The following is a 23602-nucleotide window of genomic DNA, read 5'->3' as shown; positions in this document are numbered from 1 at the left end:
AGATGACCAGTGAGAAAAACTAATGATGCATCAGTGCATATGGGGAAAACAGAAGAAGTATTTTAGTTCTTTTGATCTGAAAAAGAATATGTGACAAAACTACTTTTTCTTGTCTACCTGTTGCTTCTGGATTCCAACCTTTAAAATGACTAGCGGCAGCATAGAATTGCTTCAGAAGTATGTTTCAAAAATAATTGGATATCTCCATTACCATAAGAAACATGAATACAACTATAGAAATGCTAAATAAACAAAAAGTTGATTAATACCAGAAGAAAATATCCTTACTGAAAAACAGAGGCTCTGAGTAAAAAATGATATAAGGTCTTTGGACCTTATAGGAACCTCTAAGGAATCATGATCGTCTCAACTGTTAAGTGCTAATCTAATTCTGTATCACTTTAACTAATTGTAAAAAAAAAAAAAAAAAAAAAGATTACTGTATTAGTATGTTAAAACATACTATTTTCAATTATTATTAAACTCTGTAATTTAAAATTGAATTACAATGCATTTGAGAAATATGTGTCAGAAAGGGGATCTTTTTCTCTTCCTCCTCGTGATGATGTGTGAATTTGTAGTGAAGACATTGCAAGATGAATAGGGGCTGTTGTACTTAGAATTCCCAAATGAAGCCAGTCGTAATCTTGGATAGGTTACTTCATTTATCTAGGCCTTCCTTTTACATATAATGCTCCGTCATGTACAGATGCAAACTTATTTTGAATTCTAAATTTGCAACTGCTTGATAAATGATATACCGGAAGATGTACCCTACACTAAAATGAAGCATGGATGCATGACTCCATCATTAAATTTGGTTAGTAGTAAGAGGAAGTGACAGCATCAGGCACATGAGTGTAACATTCCTAAGCAGGGCATGCATGCTGAAAAGAAATCAGCTGATTTCATTTTATTTTCTCCATACAGTTTTGTAGTATGATATTGATGCTAAATATAAAACCTGCTACTTCTTTTGAAGTTTGCTTCTTATTTTTCTTCATGTTTTCAGAGTATATTTGCTCTATTCACCATCTTTATCATTTGTTGACTCCTGTGACTCAGTCTTACCAGTGGAGTCAAATTTATTTTATAACAGTGCCCTTTATCAGAAGGACAAAGTATAGAAAACCAACAGCTATGTTCTCTTTCTTTCCTTCAGTAAATAATTCTCCTAAGGGTAATTTGGCTCATCATCTCCTCTTCTCTCTCTGAAGCTGTAGGCAGAGAACAGATGATAAGTCTCAAGCCTCAGAAGAGAGTGAATATATCACATAGGGACCCATCTCACCACAACTTGTTTTGCACTTTATATTCAAAAAATTATCTTGACAGACAGATGAATCTTGAGTTCCTTACAAGCCAACACAGGGTCTGGAAGTAACCACATTATTGAAATCTGAATTGCTTCACCCAGAAATGGATGCTATCTTAATGCACTAGCTGGATGCATTAAAATAACAGATTTGGGGGATTTATGCAGATGTACTTTATGATTTTATAGTGCTCAGGAAAAATCAGAGAATACGGAAATCCTGATTTAATATGAAAATACGCCTCTAAATGATGTTATGAATATGCAGTAATTATTTCCTGAAATTATTTCTTGCTAAATATGAAACACTGTTTTCTCACCAACTCATTATACATCTGTTTTGCACTGTTGTAACTGCTTTATTTCATTCTCTCTGTCTTCTAATAGTTTTTTTTTTTTTTGTAAATACATTAAGACGAAATCTTTACTAAGTTAGAATTCACCTTTATAATATTCTGGGAGAATTACACCTTTCTTTCTTACCATTCTTGATTCTTATTTTTCAAAAGAATTAGGTTGAATGCCTAATCTATCAATGGCATAAGAAGACAGTTCTTGATTGCGCAAACCTTAGTTCAATAACTTCATACCAGCTGAGTATATATGGCCCTCAGCCATACACACAATCTGCACAAGTTAACATAAATAACCTAAAGCAGCTTAAGTGCATGCAGTGATTGATTCAGTGCAACAGACAGGCATCACAATCATGACTGCAGCCACTGCAGTAGGAATCACAGTTGTAATCAGGTATTTCCCCTCTGTCACAAGTAAGAGAAAGCACCTGAGAAACAAAACTTCTCTGTTTTCTGATTGCTAATAAGGTCACCTTCACCGTCCTAAACATATCGTCCAGGTTTTGGTCTCTTTGCTGAAACCACAGTATACCTTTTATATACTTCATCAAACAACTAATAGAAGAGATACAATTATGACCTCATTTAAGATAAGCCAAAAAAAAAGACTAAATATTGAAGTAACACATTTTGGACATTCTAAAAACACAACTTTCACTGTTGTAAATATAGAACAAACTTTTCTGTAAGAATTGATAATAATAATGCTGCTCCAAACTTTTTAGAGTATTCTCTAATTCCAGTTTCTTTTCTTTCCAGTTTCAACGTTTTTTGTCATGAACAAATTATGCTATTTGCTTTGGAAAATTAATTGAGGGCATCATAGAAGAGAATGAAGCTGGAAGACATCAATCACTATGAGCTGGCAAAACATGTTTGTTTGTTTGAACCACTGCAAATATATATAAAGCATAGAGTCCAAAGTAGGAGTAAGCTTACGAGAACCCAAAGAAACCTATTGGAAAAAAAATCCCACTGTATAAAAGTAGTAAATATAGTAGCTTATATTAATTATCCTACCTTCCTAAATTCAGAGTAAAGAATCAGAGAGTGAACATTTACTGGAAAATGTAGTTTCTTTTCTATTTTGAATCAGATAGAAGGTAGCACTTGAAATTAATTACTTTAACAAAGGGGAATAGCTCCTGAATAATATGTTACTCCTCCTACTCCCATCCCCAACTTCACAAAATTATTTTATTTTGAGATTATTCGAGTTCTTGTCATTCTTCCTACCTTCCTGTCCATGTTCTTCTATGATACCTAGCTATCCCAGAACACATTCTTCTGGCAACTTTTTAAAATGTATAATACATGATATGGTATGTTCTGGCACAGGGAACAGTTGGATACCATAACAATTGGCTGAAAACTGTCTTCACAATCAAGAGGTGGGTATAATTTGTAATAGAAAGGATATATTTTATATCTTAACATATATTATTAAATTTATTTTTTCCATTTTTATTTCCTATACCATTTATTTCAATTTTCCTGTTGTTGCCATTCTTTCCACTTTTTATCATACACCTTTTCTCTCCTTACCATTCCTTACCATCCTTTCTTCCTTGCATATATTGTCCTATCTGCCTATGTTCTTTTATTCTCTTCCTTTCATACATGCAAACACCTTTATATCCCTTTCCCCTATCTTTAAAATATTTCTTCTTTCCTACAGTCCACTAAAAGATTTTCTTCTGGGTTAAGCCTTCACCTTTTTTCCTTTCTCAGCTACTCTGCATTCATTTTACCCATCAATCTGCAATCTACTCCCACACATAAGAATGGAATGGATCCCATAAACCTTGCATGTTCCCAGCCATTAAATGCAATTATATTCTCCATCTTGCTTCTGCTCCTTCCTGTAGTATAGTCTACAACATAACTTTAAACCACTGGAAATACTTCAGTATGAAATTGTTTCTTGGTTCTAAGGTTGGGCTACTTCCTTGAGTAAAAAATGAGAAATTGCTACTAAACTAATTCCAAAACAACACTCAAAGGGTCTTCCATTTTTCTTATCAACAAATGATATTCAAAGCTGTTTGCTTCCTTCTGTAAGTTGATGCATTTCCTGTGAACTCTATTTTCTCTGTAATTTTCCCTGCCTCCTACTTCCATTGTGACTGAAAACCTCATATTTGTAAATTATTTTGGTTGATTAATGGATTTTTCCTGATGAAAATCCCTTTCTGCTTCTTTGATAGGTCAGAATAATGATGGGTTAGCATGGAACAAAGCATTTCGAAGAAATTCCAAATGGTATTACTATATAAATGACATTACTAGTACAAAATCCAATACACTAGGCCAAAGAAATTATTTCAGAATAAAACTTAATTAATCTCACTGTGGACCAATGCAACAGAGGTATGCTAAAGTCTGCAGTGATGTAAGAATTACAGAAGTTGGAAATTGTTTTTGTGTAATCAGAAAGCCGTGCCTTATTTTAAAGGATACATGGATGCAAAAAATTAAACCTGACTAATATTTGAACTAAGATTTACCTAAATTAAGGCAAGGACTCTTACTTCAGTTAATCAATAGAAAGCTTTTGCAGAGTCAGACTGTACTAGAAAATACTACCAACTGGCAAACATGAGCCCTGGATTACCAAAGGTTTATCTCAGACAGTAAAGTCATCAGACCAGTGAGAAGACACAACTTCTTACTGCTCCAGTGCAGCATTGTACAGTTCTCTCCAAAGCCAGCTTTAAGAGTAGGTCATGGAGGTAGGTGAGATCTGTCCAACGTACCTGTGAAATCACCCCACAGGACAGTGTTCGACTACTTAGCTGACATCTGGGAGCCCAGTTCTGAATCATTTCAGAACCTGACTGCAGTGTCAAACTTTCGCATCAACTTACAACAGGTGTTCACAGTGTTTATACTGGCATCTAACTTAAGTTAGACTTGGAGGACCTGGTCAGAGGCCTAAAGATGCTGACAGTAAGTAAGTTGTACAATTACATAAGAATATATAGGAATTACTCTTGGAAATGTAATTCTTGCTGCTGAGTCACTGAAGTAAACTATAAACATATATATAAAACACACACTCACAGCTCCCATATTGACACTTCTAGATAAAGATGAAAGCGAACATCAAATTTAAGTTGCTTGCTGGATTCATAGGGTTGACTTATTTTACAATTACTAAGAAAAGGAAAAAAAGAATTATCCAATTCAAAGGTAAATAAAGGTGTATCCCACATAACTGATACATATTTTCCTACATTGCTTTACGACTTTGGTCAAGGTCATGCAGGCTAAAGATGATAAATTCATGAAAATGGTAATAAATCAACAGCTGATATGTGATCATCCTACATACTGTGTACTGTGCTCAGATTTAAGAATTTATTTTTAAAATAAACAGAGGGACAGAGTCCACTTTCTTTTCTAACCAGACAACTTCTAAAGCACATTAATTTATTGTTAAATTGTTGGATTGTGCGTGCGCACACACACACACACCCCCATCATGGAGGCAAAGTTCCTTGCTGCCTTCACAGACTTTTAAGTCAGCTTACTGGCTGGAAATATGGGTCAAAAAGTAGAAGGAAAACTTGTATGTGGAACAGGAAATCACAATATTGTGACTTTGTGTTCTTTCAGATAGTTTCAAATATTCTTCTAAATTAAAGCCTAAATGAGACTCGGGAAACCTAAGTAGGGCTGTTTTCACCCTCAAGCTCAGAACATGAATCAACTTGAGGTCTTAATCAAGCAGGGCCTGTAATTTAAAGCTGGTAAACAGCTAATGACTCAGAAGCACAAAGGAAAATTTGAAAATATATATTGGTGCTGTACTATGCAATATATATGTTTATTTCATATATGCAGTACCCATTTCACATTGGAGGCATTCAGATATGAAATCTGCACCTGCAGGGCATTCTAAACTTGCTCCCTTCACTGCCATGCACAAATACCTGGACTACCTCTAAATGAGACAATCTGGGTGACAGTAGGATGCATTAGGTGGGATGTCATCCTCGCCCAAAGCTAGTTCAGGCAATCTGTTTTTACAAAAATCATGGTGTCTTCCTCCAGGAAGTCATGGTAGTATTATTTTGCTTATTGAACTGCAGCTAAAGAAAAAAACAATATAATACACTTTTGCAAAAATAACCTGCTTCTGTGGCATCATTTTCATATTAATTTTTCAGAACACCCTATTTCTCTGAGGTGATACTGCTTAATATAGAGGAACAGTCAAAGTGTCTGTTCCAAATATCCCCAAAAAATCAGTTCAATGACTGACTGACTGGATGTATTTGCAAATCTGTCTAGCAAATGACATGTCTCTTGGCTTAACAGGATAAATGCTTCATGGGAAAGTGCTTTCTCCCAGGGATAGATATAGGCAGCTTAATTATAAAAGGCTGGTAAGGGATCTAAACAAGCTAATGCAGCTGGACAACACACCGATACTCCCTTAGCATGACAATATCAAACATACAATAGTATCACAATATCCACAAACAGATTTTGTGCCTCATTCTGCACCACCTTGAACTGTTTGGTCCATTTCTAGTCTGCAACTTCTGACCTTATTATGTCTCAGCCTACGTATTTCCGACACCTCCCTAAACCTGGTATTGTGTTCCAACAGTGTGGAAAGGATCAAGCTAGCACCAGCCCTTGATACCTTCTCAAGCTCTTCTCAGCACTGTCAGGGAAGCCCAGGGGGGGAAAACTAGCAAAAGGCACCCGTCTGTCACTGCCATGAAGTAGGAGGACAGGGTCACAGCACGATCTCGTGCTGTAAGCCCCCTCATGGGGTGATATCCACAGCGAGAGCAGAGGAGCTGTGGAATAGGGGGTTAGTGAGGGCAGAGAGAACAATCTCCTTCACTCAAAGACTTTCCAAACCTTCCTGACCCTTTATCTAAAACATCTGGTTGCTCTACAAAGAAGTAGAGGCACATCTACTACAAGATGCTATCACAAAATACTATTCTGGCCGTGGAACCAGAGTTTACTGCTTTCCTTAACTGCCTGATTTCCTAATAGCTGAAAAATCTTTTGACAATACCAGGGCTTAAAGATCACATGCATCATACAAAAGCCTTCTGTTTCAGCATTTACAGGGCTACGAAGAGAATTTGTTTCCTTCTCCTTTCCCTCAAAATACGCCATGCTTTTACGACATTTCTGAATTATGTGAAGTTTATCAAGTTTCTGAAAGTGACTACTATGAATTTCTCTCCTTCTTTAATTTACTACTTGGTTTTAGTAACTGCAGGTCACTGACAGGCAAATCCTAAGATATTATTTAAGCAGACGTACTGAAAAGCACATGGCCCTGAGAAAAGCAGCCTCGATTTCTACCTTGGTAAAAACGTTAGCTAGAAAAGCTAAACACACCGCTATAAAAACCCCCTAAACCTTCAGGTCCAGAGACAACTTTCAGTGGGTGATTTGAGGAAAAAGAAGTTAACTTGATCCAACCTCCTTAATAACCAGATGTTTGCAATCATTGAAAATACATCTTTAGCCGAAACAATTTCTCTGTTCCATAGCATTCAGTCTCTAAGAGAATTTACATAACAATATGTGACATCTGAAATGCTTAAGGCTACCAACCATGGCAGCACAAATTACAGTCATTTTTCAACACTCTGTGCAAGGTGCACCACTTTGGGCGCTTGGATTGGCTGCACGCTGCATTGGTTTCTGTGGTGAGACACCATCAGCATGCGCCACAGTTGCAAACACTGCGTAGCCTGAGATTCGTGGAAATTGGTAAAGGAGGCTGATCCACTTACCCGCCATAGGCTGGAATTGGAGGAGGGGGGGCTGCTGCACGAAACGTGTTGTACACTGTGCGACCTCGGCCTCTTAGATGCGCACCTCTGTAAGCAGCAGCTGCAGTTGCAGCAGGGTAAGGAAATCCTGGCACTGGGGAAAAGACAAGAGGAATATAAAGTACTCAGATCAGTCCACCATTTCAAAACAAGGTAAAGTACTGGTGATGTAGCAGAGAGTTTGTGCTTGTATTAAAGCATGCCGCTAAGTGGATGTGGGAGTTGCAAATTAGGTAAACTATTAGTCTTTTAACAAAAGGCTTCATTTTCTTACACAAAACCTTTGTATACAAATAGAAAACAGAAAACCGGGAATTTAGATGGCAATATGGTAGGTGACTAGAAGACATTCATTAAAAACAATGGTTACTGCTGTAGCCAGTGCTGCTAATAGGAGACTTTTGAGGTCAAAGCCACTCAGGTCAGGGTCAAATTCACAATGCCAGAGATATTTCTGTGCCATTACTGGATTTATCTTCTGAGCTGGCTCTGCATTGGGTGGGGGTGAGATGTTGGACTAGGTGACCTCCAGTAGCTCCCCTCAATTATTCAATGATTCTACAACTGTAACAGACTTTTTATTAAGAAAGTTGATTATTAACTGGAACTGAACTGTGTAGCAGGGGAAAGAAAGATACAGCAAGAGCTTTCTCAGAGACAGGGGCTGTACTTTGTTCATAATGACACCTGTAATTTCTTCAAAGGCAAGAGTTGTATAGTTTGGAAGTATCTATAAGAATTCAGACAACATTCAGACCCAAGAGAAACAATTTAGGCACACGAAGAAGAAATTAAACAGTTTTATATTGTCATTACAACTAAATGTGAACCTTAATTGCCATTAAGATAAAATATTTTCTTCAGAAATTGAACTGTGGTAATGAAGTAAAATTTGGAGGTTTTTCTGTAATATGACTGTAAAGCTTCTCTTCATAAACCTTTTAATTGAAAAAGAGAAACAAAACTTTCTGCTTTACTTTCTCTTCTAGTTTGTTAACCAAAACTTCATTACTTCATTCTTCCTTTGGACACATATAGCTAGCAAACACATTAGAACAGGAATTTTTGAAATGTAATCACTAGCGAGACAAGAAAATCAAATCCAGCTCTGTTGGCACTTAGGTTACTCCAATTGTGCTGCATAGAGTTGAATTTTTTTTCAGTATGTAAAGGTATAAAATAAATAAATATTATTTAGTAATACCCCAATAAAAGTAAGTGAGTGGAGGTAATGTACAAAACAGTAACTTTTTCAAGTCTGAAATATGAATTGATTTCAATCCAGACATGTCTTTCATCTGTTTTAGCATTAAATTTAAAAGAAGGTTTGAATTTGAAATAAAATGAAAAATTCATAACTTTTAGAAGCAGCTGGCTGAACACAGGCGGAAACATACTGTAATTATGGTGACCTATCCATTATCACCTTATTACAGTGCCTTTTAGGCTTTGCTGGATCCCTCTCACTGACAAACACATTATACAGTAATTTTGCAAGGATTTACATGTCTGAGATACAACATGAAACAGAACTACAGCAATACCTTTAAAGGAAAGCATCCTTTTAAAAAGCACAAATATATTTTCATTCCTCTTTTTGTAAAAAAGAGAAGTGTCAAAATCAGGAGGATGAACTTAAAGAACTTAATATATTGTGGTAAGTTTGCAATCAACTGTGTTGAAGCCTTAAAGAACTAGACTCTTGGAAAGTGCAGAAAAGGTATTTCCATAGGTAAAAATGAAAATATATAATATCATTTTGCAATTCAAATGCCGTAATAAGTAATTTTAAATATACAACAGTATGTACATGAAAATTTACATCTGGAAAGCACTTTTACAAGAGAAAAACAAGCAGTGGCAAAGAAAATCAGACCAGTTCAAAGAAGTCTAAGCTCAAGCCATCTTATGCAAACAACACTGGGGGCTTGCAAGCCATAGTCTGGGAATCCCTGCTCTAAGACCTTTTTCAACAATTAATTCTTAGTAATTAACAGCTATGTTTGGGCAATATTTAAAGCAGTTAGACGGTTAGATTGTTCTAACTCCTAGAGAGTTAGATCTTTCAGTGAAACACTCAGGGTCCTAGACAATCTTTCTTCTATAAAATGCACTGTTTGACATTAACTCACCAATTTCTCCACACGGCCACTCATCTTACACACGTATGTGAGAATGGACCTATCTTGATTTTCAGAAGACATGAATAACTATAGCTCTAATGAAGCCAACTGAGTAAAAAAGGAACAGAAATTATTTTAAAAAATATTATTACATTTTTATGAGAAAGAAGGCTTTCTCTTATGAAAGAGGAGAAAAGGCTAAAAGAGAGAGAATGCAGGAAAAGTTGCTTAGCCCATAAATGCTTACCAAAACGAGAACGCATAATGGAGGACAAACCCAGCATTCGTAGGAATGGCTAAGATCACACAGGGAATTCTATCGTTTTCCTAGGATCTGTAACTTTTAAGGATGTGTTAAAATGAAAAGCCTGAAGTAATGGCATTGTTTTGCTATGCTCACCTGGCACTTTCTCCTTAAGGAGATTAATCATGAAGCATAAAATGTCTAGACTAAAGCAAAACTCTAAAAAGGCTTATAGAAGCAACTAGGAGCCTGGAGAGGTTAGCGCATGATCTGGAATTCTGTCAGGAGGATAAGCCGTGATGGGAACTAAGCCTGAGAAATATGGAACTGAGAATGGCATTTCAAAGTCTTACAAGCAAGTGAGGTCTAGCAGTTAAGTTCCTACATAACAGAATTATGTCTATCCCCAAAAGGTGACTGGTTCAGTCTGAAAAACAGAATATCTGAAAACATAGCTTCTGTTTGCAGGTGGTAATATTGAAGATTAAGATTACTGCCGGGGTAAAATAATCAGCAAGATCATGTCACCTTGCTTTGAGTTCAGCAAAAAAATGATGCTACTTCACTCCAGGTATGAAATCTGGAATAGTAAGCAGTCTGTAATAACTAAAGAATTTATTTTCCTACCAACTTTTTAATATCCTCACCCCAAAAAAACCCAACAGAAGTAGCATCATTAGAACAGAACTGAAGAATGGACTTCATAAAAACAATTTTATGAGAGGGCTCTGCCATTAGGGAGCATTAAGTAATATCAACCAGGAATAGCCCCCAAAGCAATGAACATACTAGCCAGGAGGGGCAAAGATTTAATGACTTACAGTTTGTAGGTCAACCTTCCTTAGTGCCTCAGTGCCAAACTGCTGAAACTCAGTCATTGAAAATGCTATTATAATGGGGTTGAAAATGTCTTTGAATCTCAGCAGGGAAGCACTTGAGTCCACTTCTAAGCAAAACTAGCTAAAATTTATCAGAGTAATTTGATGACTGGAATTCTTCTGATCTGCGATAGGGAAAAGGAAGATTTCTCCAACTACACTTTATTGGTGATGATACAAGGTTAAAAAAAGAAAGAGGTTTCTAAGGACTGTATGTAATCAACTATCAAGCCAAACAATTCACTTTCTCATCTAATAGCCCCTATCTGTTCTGCAGTTTGTGTTTCAGCTATTCATATATGAATGGGACTGCAACGGCAACAACAAAAAATCAGTTTGTACATCTCCAGCTACAATGGAACTGCAATTTGACATTTTCAAATAGCTTAAAAAAGAATCAAAACAATATACTGTGAAAGCACTTGTTTTCCCCTACCATAAAAATGATCAAAAAGGATACAAATTATCTTGTGCTACAGCCTAAACGAAAAATTCTTAAGAATAATATGTTGGTAAGATTTCTTCTTTAAACTTACTCATTCCACATTTATATTTAACAAGATACAAAGTCAAAAGACTGGTATTATTATGATGAAAACTGAATTTAGTTAAGAAACCATAATGGCTTATATTGTGACCTTTCTGCGTGGTCACAGCACAAAGAGCTTTAAAATAAATCCCTACAGTCACCTTGTTGATAGGGCAAGACAAAAATAACCAAAAGGCGTCTTTTCTGAACACACTCTGAAAACATGGAAATACTGTCAAGGTACCTCCTTCATGGAACATCAGTTTAGATCTCCTACATGAAATGTTGTCAGCAAATTGCAATGATTAAGCAAATATAAAGGCCTCTGGCATTAGCAAGATTCAAGTTAGTATATGGGTAGAGTTTAGGTAACTAATGATTGCGTACAGAAAACAAATATGGTCATGAGGGAAAGGAGAGGAACTTAATCGTTATGCTCACAACTGAAATTTAATCAAATCTTAATTTCTCCCAGAAAATGTAATACATAGGCATTGCTTTTATTCATTTTGTATTAAATGTACATGACAGTTAAGTGCATTTTCTAGACACCATATCTCGACATATATATTGGAAAACAAAGACTGTCTGAACACTGTCAAAGCTTGAGATCCCAAGAGGAGGAAGATGAACTGGTAAAAAATACTTAAGGGTTATGCACTGTGTATTAAAGTTTTAAAGCTTTGGGATAGATGGAAGAGTAGCAGATGCAAAAAACAACAGGGGGCTGATTCTGTATCAAAGCCATAAAAATATACAGCCATTTTAATGGGCAATTATTCTTTGCATTTGTGCTCTGGTTTGAATTTGTATGAGAGTGCCATATGCCTCAAGAAAGGTGTGCCATCAAAATGGATGAGCGACTCTACCTCTCATCACTCCTAATCTCTCCTCCTCTGCACAAACTATCAGGTCATCTCCCATCAAAAGTTTTCAAATATTTTATGGTGAACAATTTTAATGCTACATCACGTTTGAATGAGTTTGTAGCAAATTTACTGCAAGGTAATTTAACTGTTAGAAAGGCAGGAAGACACATGTACACTAGTCCCACAGTTTAGGAGGATCCCTGTTGAGGAAGCATTTTAGAAGTGCTGGACAATAAATTAAAAATTAAGAGGTATAATTTGTAACACGCTGAGGAAGGCTGAAGAGAATAACCTATATCATATTAACTAAGATTTTGGGAACAGAATCAGGAATTTATCCTGATGTATCTTGTGTAGTGAGTTTTCACTGGACCTTAATAGTAATAAATAGTATTATTTGGCATTCTTTAGAAGAATTATAAAAACCGTGTTAAGGAGGATGCCTCTATATCTTTACATTTAAATACAAGGTCCAAAGTTCACTGCAACTAAAATTTGAGCTCCATTAATATAGCTTTTAACCTAAAAAAGGCTTTTAAATGAACTTATGTATATTTACATTCTTAAAATGTTAGAGTCAATATTTAGTACGTTCATAATGTTTAAAAATAACAAGCTGAGAAGATATTTTTTTCTCTGTCATATTTATTTTGTGAGAAGATTATCCCTAGGATCTAACTGTGAATTAACTGAATTCAAAGGATTTTTGCCATGAATCTCAAATACAGGCAGGACTGGGCCCCTCTATTTCTTTCATTCACAATATATTTATTTCTGAAACACTTTCTTGAAATTAGTGAAACAATCATTTCCTTGCCATTGTACCAAAATGCATGTCAATATTAGACTCTGTTGTTTAGGAATGAATAAATCTGCATTTTGGACAAACTGTTTCTTACAGGACATCCTCATTTGAAATGCATTGAAAAGGAAAACAAAAATCTCTAATTAATGTACAAGTCTAATCACCATTCTCCACATGGAAGAGTAATTTTTCACTGTTCATTTGCTCAGTTTAATCTCAAAACTGACATAACAGAAAAGCAATGGCCTATAAATCTGCTCTCATTTGTTTCTTTAATATTCATATTCCATTGAACTACATCTGCTTGTCGCTGCAGTCTATTACAACATGCAAAAATGTCGATAAAAATATTATGAAAGGCGAGATGTGTTTCTTCATGGCTCTGTGTGCCATTTATTTTGAAAAAAATAACAATAAATGGCTCATGGATCGTCCCTCAGTTTGCTGCATGCTGGGCGATTAGTGATTAATTACCTTGCTGCAAATTGACATGGCACAAGGAAATTGACACAGCCCTGATTAATTAACTTTTTATGTGAGACAGTTACTTACAAAACACTGCACACTGTAATTGAATCCCTTTACTCAACACTACGCATAAAGTTTCGAGTCAAATCCAAATTAGCCCAAAATTTCACTTAAATTTTGTGACACTTTATAATACAGTGAGCCCTGAAAGATTACATAAATATTTCTAAAAAGAGCAGACATTGAGAGCTGCCTTAAGATACCATTTTCAACTATTTCATCCCCACATGTAGGAAAAATAAAGATGGTAAGATTTTTCCACACCAAATCTCCAACATAACCAAATGCTCTCAAAAAACATATACAGTGTATTTCAGAAAAAAGCAACCTTCTATTTAAAGTAATTATTCTTATGTTAAATGGTAGGTAGACAACTAACTGGTGCAACAAAACTTGCTATTTGATTACCTTTATCTTAAATCTGCCTCCAAATCCAATTGATCTACTATTGCAACAATGACTCGCACATGCTGAACTCAGACTGAAATTTCCTTGTAATTCTTTTAAGTATGGCATTATTCTCTTTCTGTGCCATCCGTTGTTTCCTCTCCCCTAATATACAAATAAATAGACTACCACTGCAATTTACATATATTGATACCATTACATGCCAGGAATATTATTAACCTTTGGAGAAACATCATGATGCCAGAGCCCGGCAACTTTTTTTTTTTTTTTATCAGAAACTCCAGTATATCACATCCTTCTTATACTGGACCGAATACGTGGCCTCCTGAATCCCACAGACATTAAGGGATTGCTCTTAACACAAGAAACAAATGGAGGACGTGGAGGGATAAAAAAGAACAGATAAGATAATTGAGAATTGCAATTGATTAAAAAAAAGCTATGTAAAGCTATGTAATTACACAAAGACATAATATGTAATTATACAAGACTTTGAATAATAAGCAAATACTGTAATTGGTGATCAAATTACTTTTGGTGTACTTAATAACCAAATAAGGTTATGGCATACTTGATATCCCAATGAATAATCAACGTTTCACAGAAAAAACTACTAAAAAACAAGAAAAGCTCCGTTAATTAAAACAAACAACAAAATATCTAGATCGCAAAGGAAAAGAAACATTAGAGATCAGAGAAGCCCCAGCCGATCTTAAATGAACGGACAATCTTCAAATGTAGATGATCAAACTGATCACTAACTTGTCTTATACCAACTATGTTCCTGGTTTATGGACATCCAGAAGTTCCAAGCAAATGGAAAAATTCCCCTGTGTCTAGCTAAAACTACCATTTCTGAGGCAAAATAAAAAGGATATGGTTGTGGAAAACTAGACGTATAATAGCTCTACTGTGAAGAGATGCCAGAATTTAGTCATTTGATTGTTTATGACAGTCAATTATGTAGTGACAAAGAAGTTCTGCCTGAATGACACAATGACTCTTTAATAATGGGAAGGCTTAAAATCTTACGAAAGTCCATTAACATGTTTAAAAAAAAAAAGAAAAAAAAAGGGAAACTCTAATATAGCCTGTGATTTTTTCAGAATTAGAAGAAACAAAATTTACAACATCATCCAACATTACTGACATCTTTGATGCTCTGTATGTCTAAACTCATATGGGTTGTAGCCTGCCCTATAAATGCATGATTGCTCAGCGGCTTATGTATCCAAGGGAGTGAAACACAGCAGAACTACTAAGCTGTGAAAAAAGAATGCTGCCAAGTCTTTTCTTAGGCTGGGAACAACTTGGGCAGAAAGTGAGAGAAATAAAAACAGCTAGTTAATCTAATGAAATCCGTAAGAGAGAAATTACCAAAGAGACACACATGCAAAGAGTCACACAGATATTAAAAGTGTTAATATTACAAAAACACTACATGTGAAATACAGGTTAAGGAAGGATTTTCCTGGATATGACATGTTTTGAAGAGACATGTTTTAATAACAACTGTCAGACAATGCACGGAAAAGAGTGACACCAAAATAAGTCTTTGTTGAAATCATATCTGACAGGCTAAGCTGAAAACCACTAAATTAACAACTTTCCAACTGCTTGACAGAATAACTTGAGATGTATGGTCAACTGTGGTAGCTTGACTACTAAAAATGAGTAACACAGTATCTAGCATGCAGAACTAATGTAACATCAGAAACCAGACAGTATAACTCCAAAGAATGAAATTTCTCCATAGAGGACTCTACAGAAAGGATATTATGTACAATAACATCATAGATCATGATGCAAAAAAATGCTAAATACAATTCTCGCTATTCAGCTGTGTACTGAGAGGAGTAAGACTAAGTCCTAACCATCCAGTTGTCCTAACAGACTGGTGAGTCATGAATACTGTCAGTGGCCAAGTGTAGTATCTCCATTAACAGGAAAACAAAAAGCTAAGTCACATCAGATTCATAAATGTCCTTGGTCAAACACGATCTTTATTATTTGAACTAAAGAACAGAGATAATCTCATGCAATTTAATAAAAAAAATGCAGTGCACTCCCTCCCAGTCACCTCCCACTACTCAAGTGCAGGATGGTGAATAAGTTAGCAAAAGTCAATGGTCCACAGTTTAGGATGTGTCTATCTTTATAATAGGCTTAAACATAGCAATTCACTGCATCATCATTAAACAGATTACACAAGAATGAGTACAAACAGCAAGGCACTTAAACGTTTATCTCAAGGAATGAAAGAACCCATATTTACAGATGCTGGACAACTACAGTACACTTACTGGTGTCTTACTGGTGATTTATTAGTCACCATTTAAGATACTGATGGACAGAAGGTAAAAGGACAATTGTCCTGAAAACAGCTACAGAAGAGTGATATGCCATGTTACAAAAATGAAAAAATGCTATAAGGAGAATTTCAGACGTTGCTATCAAAAAACCAAAAGATGCTAGATTTTCAACAGAAAAGCAGGCAAATCTGAAACATGGTTGTTTAACGAACGCCTTGAATGCCACTTGTTACTTTGCTGACTTGAAGAAACACATACCCCCTTAACACCACTAACTAAGAAAAATAGGCACAGGAAGCAAACTAGACACTAATTTCCACATCACTAGCTAAGACGACCATTGGAAAATAAGCTGTTTTCAGCAAAAGCAGCAGCCTCACAACAAAAAATACAAGGAAGCTGCAGACAGGTAGATTTTTATTAAGAAGCAGAAGGGTACTCACAACTTTCAAGGAGGTTTAGAAAATTTCTTTTTCATTCCATCCTAGACATCTACATAAGTTTCATCTTAACTATCTGTGCTGGTTCATAAATGTTCTTTATTAAGTATTATGGTACATCTACATTTCATCAGAGAGGAGAAGACCGCTAAAAGCAGTCACTGAAGAATTAGCTCACTGAAAATTCTGAGAAGTCTAATTTTGCTTTATAACGTAACTCTGTATCTGAATAACTGCTGAGAAAGCTGATATTGCAATTAACAGCATTAAGCATAAGCAGGATGTTCCTGTACTGAATCAATCTTCCAACATTTCTTTTAAGATTCTGAGAAAACGAGGAAACTATTGCCATGTACATTGAAGTTTACATAACTAACCTTTCCTCCAGCTGACAATAGTGTATTTGAACATTTGCAATAATATTTACAGTGTTTCAATATCTTATGGCTAAAAGGGCCTAATATAATCTCTTCTGCACTATCACACTGGTTTATCACAGACTTTACAGTACAAGAATTTCCTTATAATTACCTGCTTTTATATTAAAAACATATTTACCACGTTCAGCTGTACCTCCTGTAATGTCTCAGAGCAAAATCAGTATAATCATTCTATTAAAGATACTGAGAAGATACTCTTTCTTGACTGTGTGCAGTACCTACCTGGCCTGTCTATAGTACACTTTGTTTAAAGCATTCTTACTGAATTGCTGAATAAATTCCACAGTTAAATAAATATGAGTCAATAACACTTCTTGGTTTCCTATACTTATTGCCTTCTTGTATAGTTTGGGGATGTGCTTCCCAGGCTTCTTTTATGTGAATATTTTTGAGTAAACACTAATCCATTTTTCAACTGATGACTTAGATTCAAATTAAATACATATTTTGGAACAGATTACATTCAAATAAACAGCAGCCTACATAAATGAAACTGCTTTCAAAAGGAAAGAATTGTTTTCCTACAGCAAAACTAAAAACGTCTGCATAAATAGCCTTCGAGCTACTAAAACATTCAATTTTCAAACAGAAAAGGCTTTACAGAAGCAACCAAAATAGTGTTATATTCATGATCTCAGAAGTAAATAAAACCATTAGGACTTCACAATCTGGTTAGAAAACTCTACGCGCGTCACAAACAATCACTGTAGCCTATCTCCATTACGACACAAATGATATGATTTCCCAGGTCACCACACATTTTAACAAAGAGGAAGCTGGGAACAAGGACCAGCTTTTTGCATGTAATCTTAAATGTTTAAAAGGTATGGCACCAAATCTAGGCATTTCAATACTCCTCTGATATACATGTGCAGTCCTAACCATTCAGACTGCATTACAGAAAAGGTTTTCATCTTATCATCAGACATGACTGCTTCAGTTTGCTGTCTACAATTGAGTGGCACAGCTACGAGGGAATCTGAGTCCTTTAGCTAAATAGAAAAAGCTAGGATTGTAAAAATCAAAGTGCTGTAGAAAACTGTCTAATAACATGGCATAATTCACTTGATTTTTCAAGCCAAAGCATAAACTTGTAATTGTAGTTTTCAGAACTCCAACATGCAGAGGCACAGCATGAGCTTTTTCCCTGCACTGAACTAAAAGGCGATACAAAGCGACAGATTTTATCATAGGCATGCAGCCAACTGTGTGTAGTAATACTTAATAGCACTCTGCAGTATTTCCATTCAAAATCAGTATTTTATCACTGTAAAGATATTTTGAAAAATGAAACATGACCTTCAAAGAAAAAGTGTGTTCTTATTACAGGGAATGAACAACATGCATGACAGCTAAGGTCAGCTAAACCTCCATAAAATATGATTGTCTTACTCGGTAATATAAGGAAGGAAATCCAACTGCATTTAATATTTCAATAATGGCTTTTGATAAATTTATTTATATCTACCTCTTGTTGATTTCTAATAAAAATCTGTAACAATAAAATTCCTTACCATTCCTTACCTCCCACCCTGCCCATGTCTCTCATTCCTTCACATCTCTTTTTCTCTAAGTCTCTCCACAAAACTCACTTCCAACATACCTGTCCTCCTTAGTACTTTCCTCAGGCGAGTGTTACCGCTTGATGACTGAAAATCCTTACTCCTTAAAAATAATAAATAATAATAATAAAAAAATCCAAACAAAAATCGTGTAACCAATAACAACGCTAAGCTTGTCTACGCAAACTCTTTTGTTCAAAACCTGGCCTCTGGTCCAATATAATGGGCCAAAACAGCATTTAAAAACCTTCCAAAGACATTTCAACAACAGATTAGACCAGTATTTTTCTCTGGAAGTGATACATGATTTCTCATTTTTTTTTACATTTACATTCAATATATGGAAAAACACACATGGAAAGCAATATATGGAAAAAAACACATGGAAAGCAATTAGCATATTTCCCTTTCTACTTCTTATCTGTGCCTTCTTTTTTAAACGTTTGTATAAACTCAATAAACAGCATTTTCACATACAGACCAGGCAGGGCACTTTTCACACTATTCCTGCATTACCATCAGATGATTCTCTTCAATTTGTAAACAAAGGCAATGAGTTAATTCAGGAAGCACATTAAAAGATGGTTTGGCTCCTAAAAGATCAGTAATGACACTTCGGCAGCCTGGAAGTGATGTGTGTGACTGGTCTACTCAAATGTATTGACATTTCCCTTTGGGCAGGACTTTTGCACTGTTTCAGTCAGGAAGGGAGAATGAACCTCAGCCCTACAGTGGTTAAGCTGGCTTATTCGCAGAATTCATTTGCAAAGGTACTCTTATCTTTTTAGATGAAGAAGCAATAAAGAGCAGACAAAACACAAACATGTAAATACAATCTACTAAAATATATTTTAATTCTGATGAGGTGACCTGCCATTCCATTTTCTATTATAAGAAAGCAGACCAACTTAACATCTTCCAAAATACCTGTTCCCCTCAGTCCTTTCCTCAGGTGACTGTTACCAACTTGATGACTGAAAATCCTTACTCCTTAAAAATAATAAATAATAATAAAAATCCAAACAAAAATTGTGGAACCAATAACAACGCTAAGCTTGTCTACGCAAACACTCTGAATTTAGAGCAGTCTATCCCACCTCCAGTGCCTCTGTTTATGCTGCATATTCAGACCAGAAGATTTTGGGAGCAGAGCCCATTGTTTTCATGCTCGTCTAAAGAAAATTGTTGGCACTAGACAAACTAGTAGGAATTTTGCTTAACATACAGTTTGCAGAAACCTGTTTACATTTAGTTTGCAATTACTGTAACATAGGCAAATTACTGACACCAAATGAATGCTTATTCTTTAAACTATTTCTGAACCATATACCAGTTCAAAATGGCAGGCTTATTAACTAGTCTCTTCCCTACCAATAACAGTAAACCCAAACCAAACAAACTAATAAAAAACAAATCAGAACAAATTCATCATTGTTGTCATTACAGTAAAGTCAGTACAGGTCAATTCAGACTGAATATGGTCAATCATGTCTACAATACGAAAACCAGAAATGGATACATCAACTGCCAGGAGCACCTAAACTTAAGCTGCATGGAGTCTCAAGGTAATACTATCCTAGTATTTTCATCATTACGATATAACTTTCAGGTAATCGTATGTGAATTACAAGTTAAACCTGAAAAAATGAACTAAATCAAGATTTCTTAATTGAATGTTTCCACTAAAGATGCTGCTCAGAAGTGCACTTTACATCACCTTTTTAAAATTTGTGTTTTCCCCATGTAATCTTTTTGGCACTGAAAATATCCCAGAACATACTATAAACATCAAAGATCTTACTTCAATCCATTAGTAATGCCACAGAAAAACACAACCTGGAATGTCCTCTTTGAAACAGGAATCATGAAAATAGTTTCATGCAATACTTTCAGGTAGTTCACTAATACTCCTATGCCATTTAACCTCTTTCTAAGCCAGGATATTCTATAGATATATACAGGCATTACTTAATTTTAATTTCTGTAGCACAACAAGTCCTCATAGAGACTATCTAGTATCCTACTGTTGGATGTGGAATTTATACTTAGTATTTATGATTTTCCTCATTTATTCCGTGCACATCAACAAAGTCCTGCACTACTCACAGAAACAATTCCTCGCCTATAAGTCAAAATAAAACACTGACAGAAAAAAAATCTTTTCAAAAAAAGTAAATACACCTATCATATAAAAACGTCTTGATAAGTCATTTTAATAGAGACTATACATAAAAAAGCAAAATTCCCCTATAACATAATTTATCCTTTAAGCTTCTGCTTTAGATTTACTTCACCACTGGCCTGTAATGGATAACTTAGACTCATTAGCACAGTTCAGGAAGATTTCTAATGTGGGCTCTAAAGTAATGGAATGCATTTTCCTGATTTGCTTTAAAAGAACTTAAGCATTAAAAATAATTCCTGTCAAAAATGTTACAAGACCAAGGGTTTCCAGGGAATTTTCTGAAACAACTGCCTTCCCACCTTTCAAAAACATCTTATCTTTGCCTTGTTGTTTTCTGGTTGCTCATAAGCTAAAATCCCAGGGCAACATAGTTTATTGTTTTAATATCTGTCTGACGCAAAGCAAAAGTATTCTCTGGTGAGTGCTTATCTGTCATATGTATTTCTGTGAAAGGAATATCAAGACAAATAAGATGTTCTGGGGCATATCATGGGATTATGGATTTGGCACTGACATAATTCTGTTTAAAAATAGTCAAAAAGATAAATACAAAAAATATTATCTACATTGATATTTTGAGGATGGGAACTTGAAGAGCACTGAGTTTTAAATATTTCAGTTAAAAATAGTTTACGCTGTTTATTTTAGTATGACTAGTCCACAAATGGGACAAAAAAAAAAAGAGAGGGAAAAGAATATTCATAATGGAAACAGTTAAAACAATAGAATTCTATTCTAATGATACAATGGACTGTGAACTTACTTTGTATTAATTAAACTCAATGTAATGGTATTTTCCATACTGAAATGAATAACCAGCGATCTGGAAATTCATTTAGACCATTAGGTTAATTACAGAAATTGATGGAGGTTTTATCAGACAATTGCATAAAGAACAAGAACAATGTGGGACTGATTTATAAGCATTTGTACCACCTAAATCATTTTTGCCAAATTCCACTACTACTACTTACAAAATTGCTATCGATTTATCAATTAAAAAATAGGCTGTCAACTCCATTTGCCCTTGTGTATGATAAAATAGAATAAATGAATATCTGACTTTTGCATTTCATATTTTTCTTCTTTTAATTCTATCATGTTATTGCAATATTAAAGATCTATTTAGTTTTAATCAACAATGAAAATTCATGGAAAAAGACCATGTGTATTTTGGAGCCCATAAGTATGTTTGCTGAAGATGAAACAACTCTAACATTTAGAATATGTGACACTGACACAAAACTGACATCATTTTCAATTGTACTGTTATTGAAGTTGGGGCAAAATTTGCTTTTACAGGACACGCAAAACATTTGGGAAATATTGGCACTCATTTGTGCAATATTCTGAATAATGGCATGTAGCAATTTAGTGTTTTACCATATGTTAGCTATTCAGAGCAGTGAACTGTCCTCTAATACATGCTCAGAACGTCTACTAATAGTATAGGAACAGCTTACACACCTGCTAACTCAAATATCTTCATTTTTTACTTGGAGATAAAAAAACAAAGCCTAAAAGTACCTAGCTTCAATCAAACTTTCACCAAAATCAGCACGATTTCTCCCGCTGCCTTCCATAGGATCCGAGTACGCACAACGGGTAAACTTTTGAAAAATGGGCTGCACTGCTGGTGGCTGGCTTCCTTGCTACAGCAGCCACTGCTCAGCGAGCCTGCGCGCGTTGAGCGCCCACGGTTCCTAGTGGCAGATGCATTTCCACGCCATGAAAGGGCAGGGGAGGTTTTCAAGAGAACAGGGCAAGGCTCTTCACGGAGGCACGCGGCAGGAGGAGAGACAACAAACAGACTGAAACGAGAGGTTTCCACTAGATACAAGGGAAAAGCTGTCCACTCTCAGGACATTCAAACATTGGAACAGATTACCCCAGAGAGCTGTGCAGTCTCCGTCCTCAAAGGTGCCCTGAAAAACCTTGTTCTTCCAACCTGAATTATTCTATAAGTCTATGACTTCTCATCTTCCTTCTTCTCCATGTTTTGGCACCTCAGTTCTGGCTCCAATTAACTTCTATTTCATTCACATTATCAAGCACCTCTACATTATAGACAAATGGGGAGAACAGACACTTAATAGTTTTAAAAAGTCCTTGCATAAATTCAGATTAATATTTTTGCTTTTTTAACCTTACATACTCTGCTATATTACTGCCCTTTGAAGGACAGTGACGCAGATATTCACAAACAAAACTTTTTCTTCATTTAAATCTTCCTTTGGTCCAGCAGGGATGTTCTCACAGATCCTGTTCTTCAAATGGCTTCACTTTGGAAACGTCCCAACATTTTTCTGGTTATATTTCTTATTAACCATCACATAGAAATTTCTTCAGTATTTTAAAATTTCCTGTAGAAGCCACTAGTCTAAAGCAGGTGGGGGCAAAAAACGGCTTGTCAGTTACACGTGGCCAAATTCTTTGATCTATTAAGTTTCAGTGTAGCAAAGCTGAGGTATCATGGGCCTCCAGGAAGCTTCCAGTGAAACCTTACTTCCCCTCTGGGTCTCAGTGTCCTATAGTCTTTATTTTCTAGATATATCTCTTTCCAGTCCTTGTCTATTTTCTGCATTAGGATGACGATGATGAAAGGTTTAACTGAAACCAGTCTATTCCTGGGACACCAAAGCTATGGGAAACTGCAGTAGCTGAGCTGAGGCCAAGAGCTTCCTTACTTTGGTTATCAGAGTAAGGCAAATAACCTGCCCCACCAAGGGGCACATTTGCATACTGAATCCATGCTTTCTACATAACAAATTATCTGTTCCCAGAATATATGTGCA

At 35.6% G+C, this 23602-nt stretch overlaps 1 protein-coding gene across 8 annotated transcripts in view; it reads right to left on the bottom strand.

The window, feature by feature from the left end:
• The window catches only part of RBFOX1 (RNA binding fox-1 homolog 1), a 150065-nt gene that overhangs the window by 41823 nt on the left and 84640 nt on the right, over window positions 1–23602 (bottom strand). For all 8 annotated transcript variants that reach the window (XM_013940231.2, XM_067306678.1, XM_067306676.1 and 5 more), the window contains one exon: window positions 7446–7578. In XM_013940231.2, coding sequence (XP_013795685.1) covers window positions 7446–7578 — 133 coding nt within the window. The remainder of the gene's footprint in view (window positions 1–7445; window positions 7579–23602) is intronic.

This window comes from Apteryx mantelli, chromosome 16, assembly GCF_036417845.1.
Source record: "Apteryx mantelli isolate bAptMan1 chromosome 16, bAptMan1.hap1, whole genome shotgun sequence".
Classification (NCBI taxonomy): Eukaryota; Metazoa; Chordata; class Aves; order Apterygiformes; family Apterygidae; genus Apteryx; species Apteryx mantelli.
Note: the sequence above shows the minus strand (reverse complement) of the source record. Positions and strands in the feature narration are given on the sequence as shown.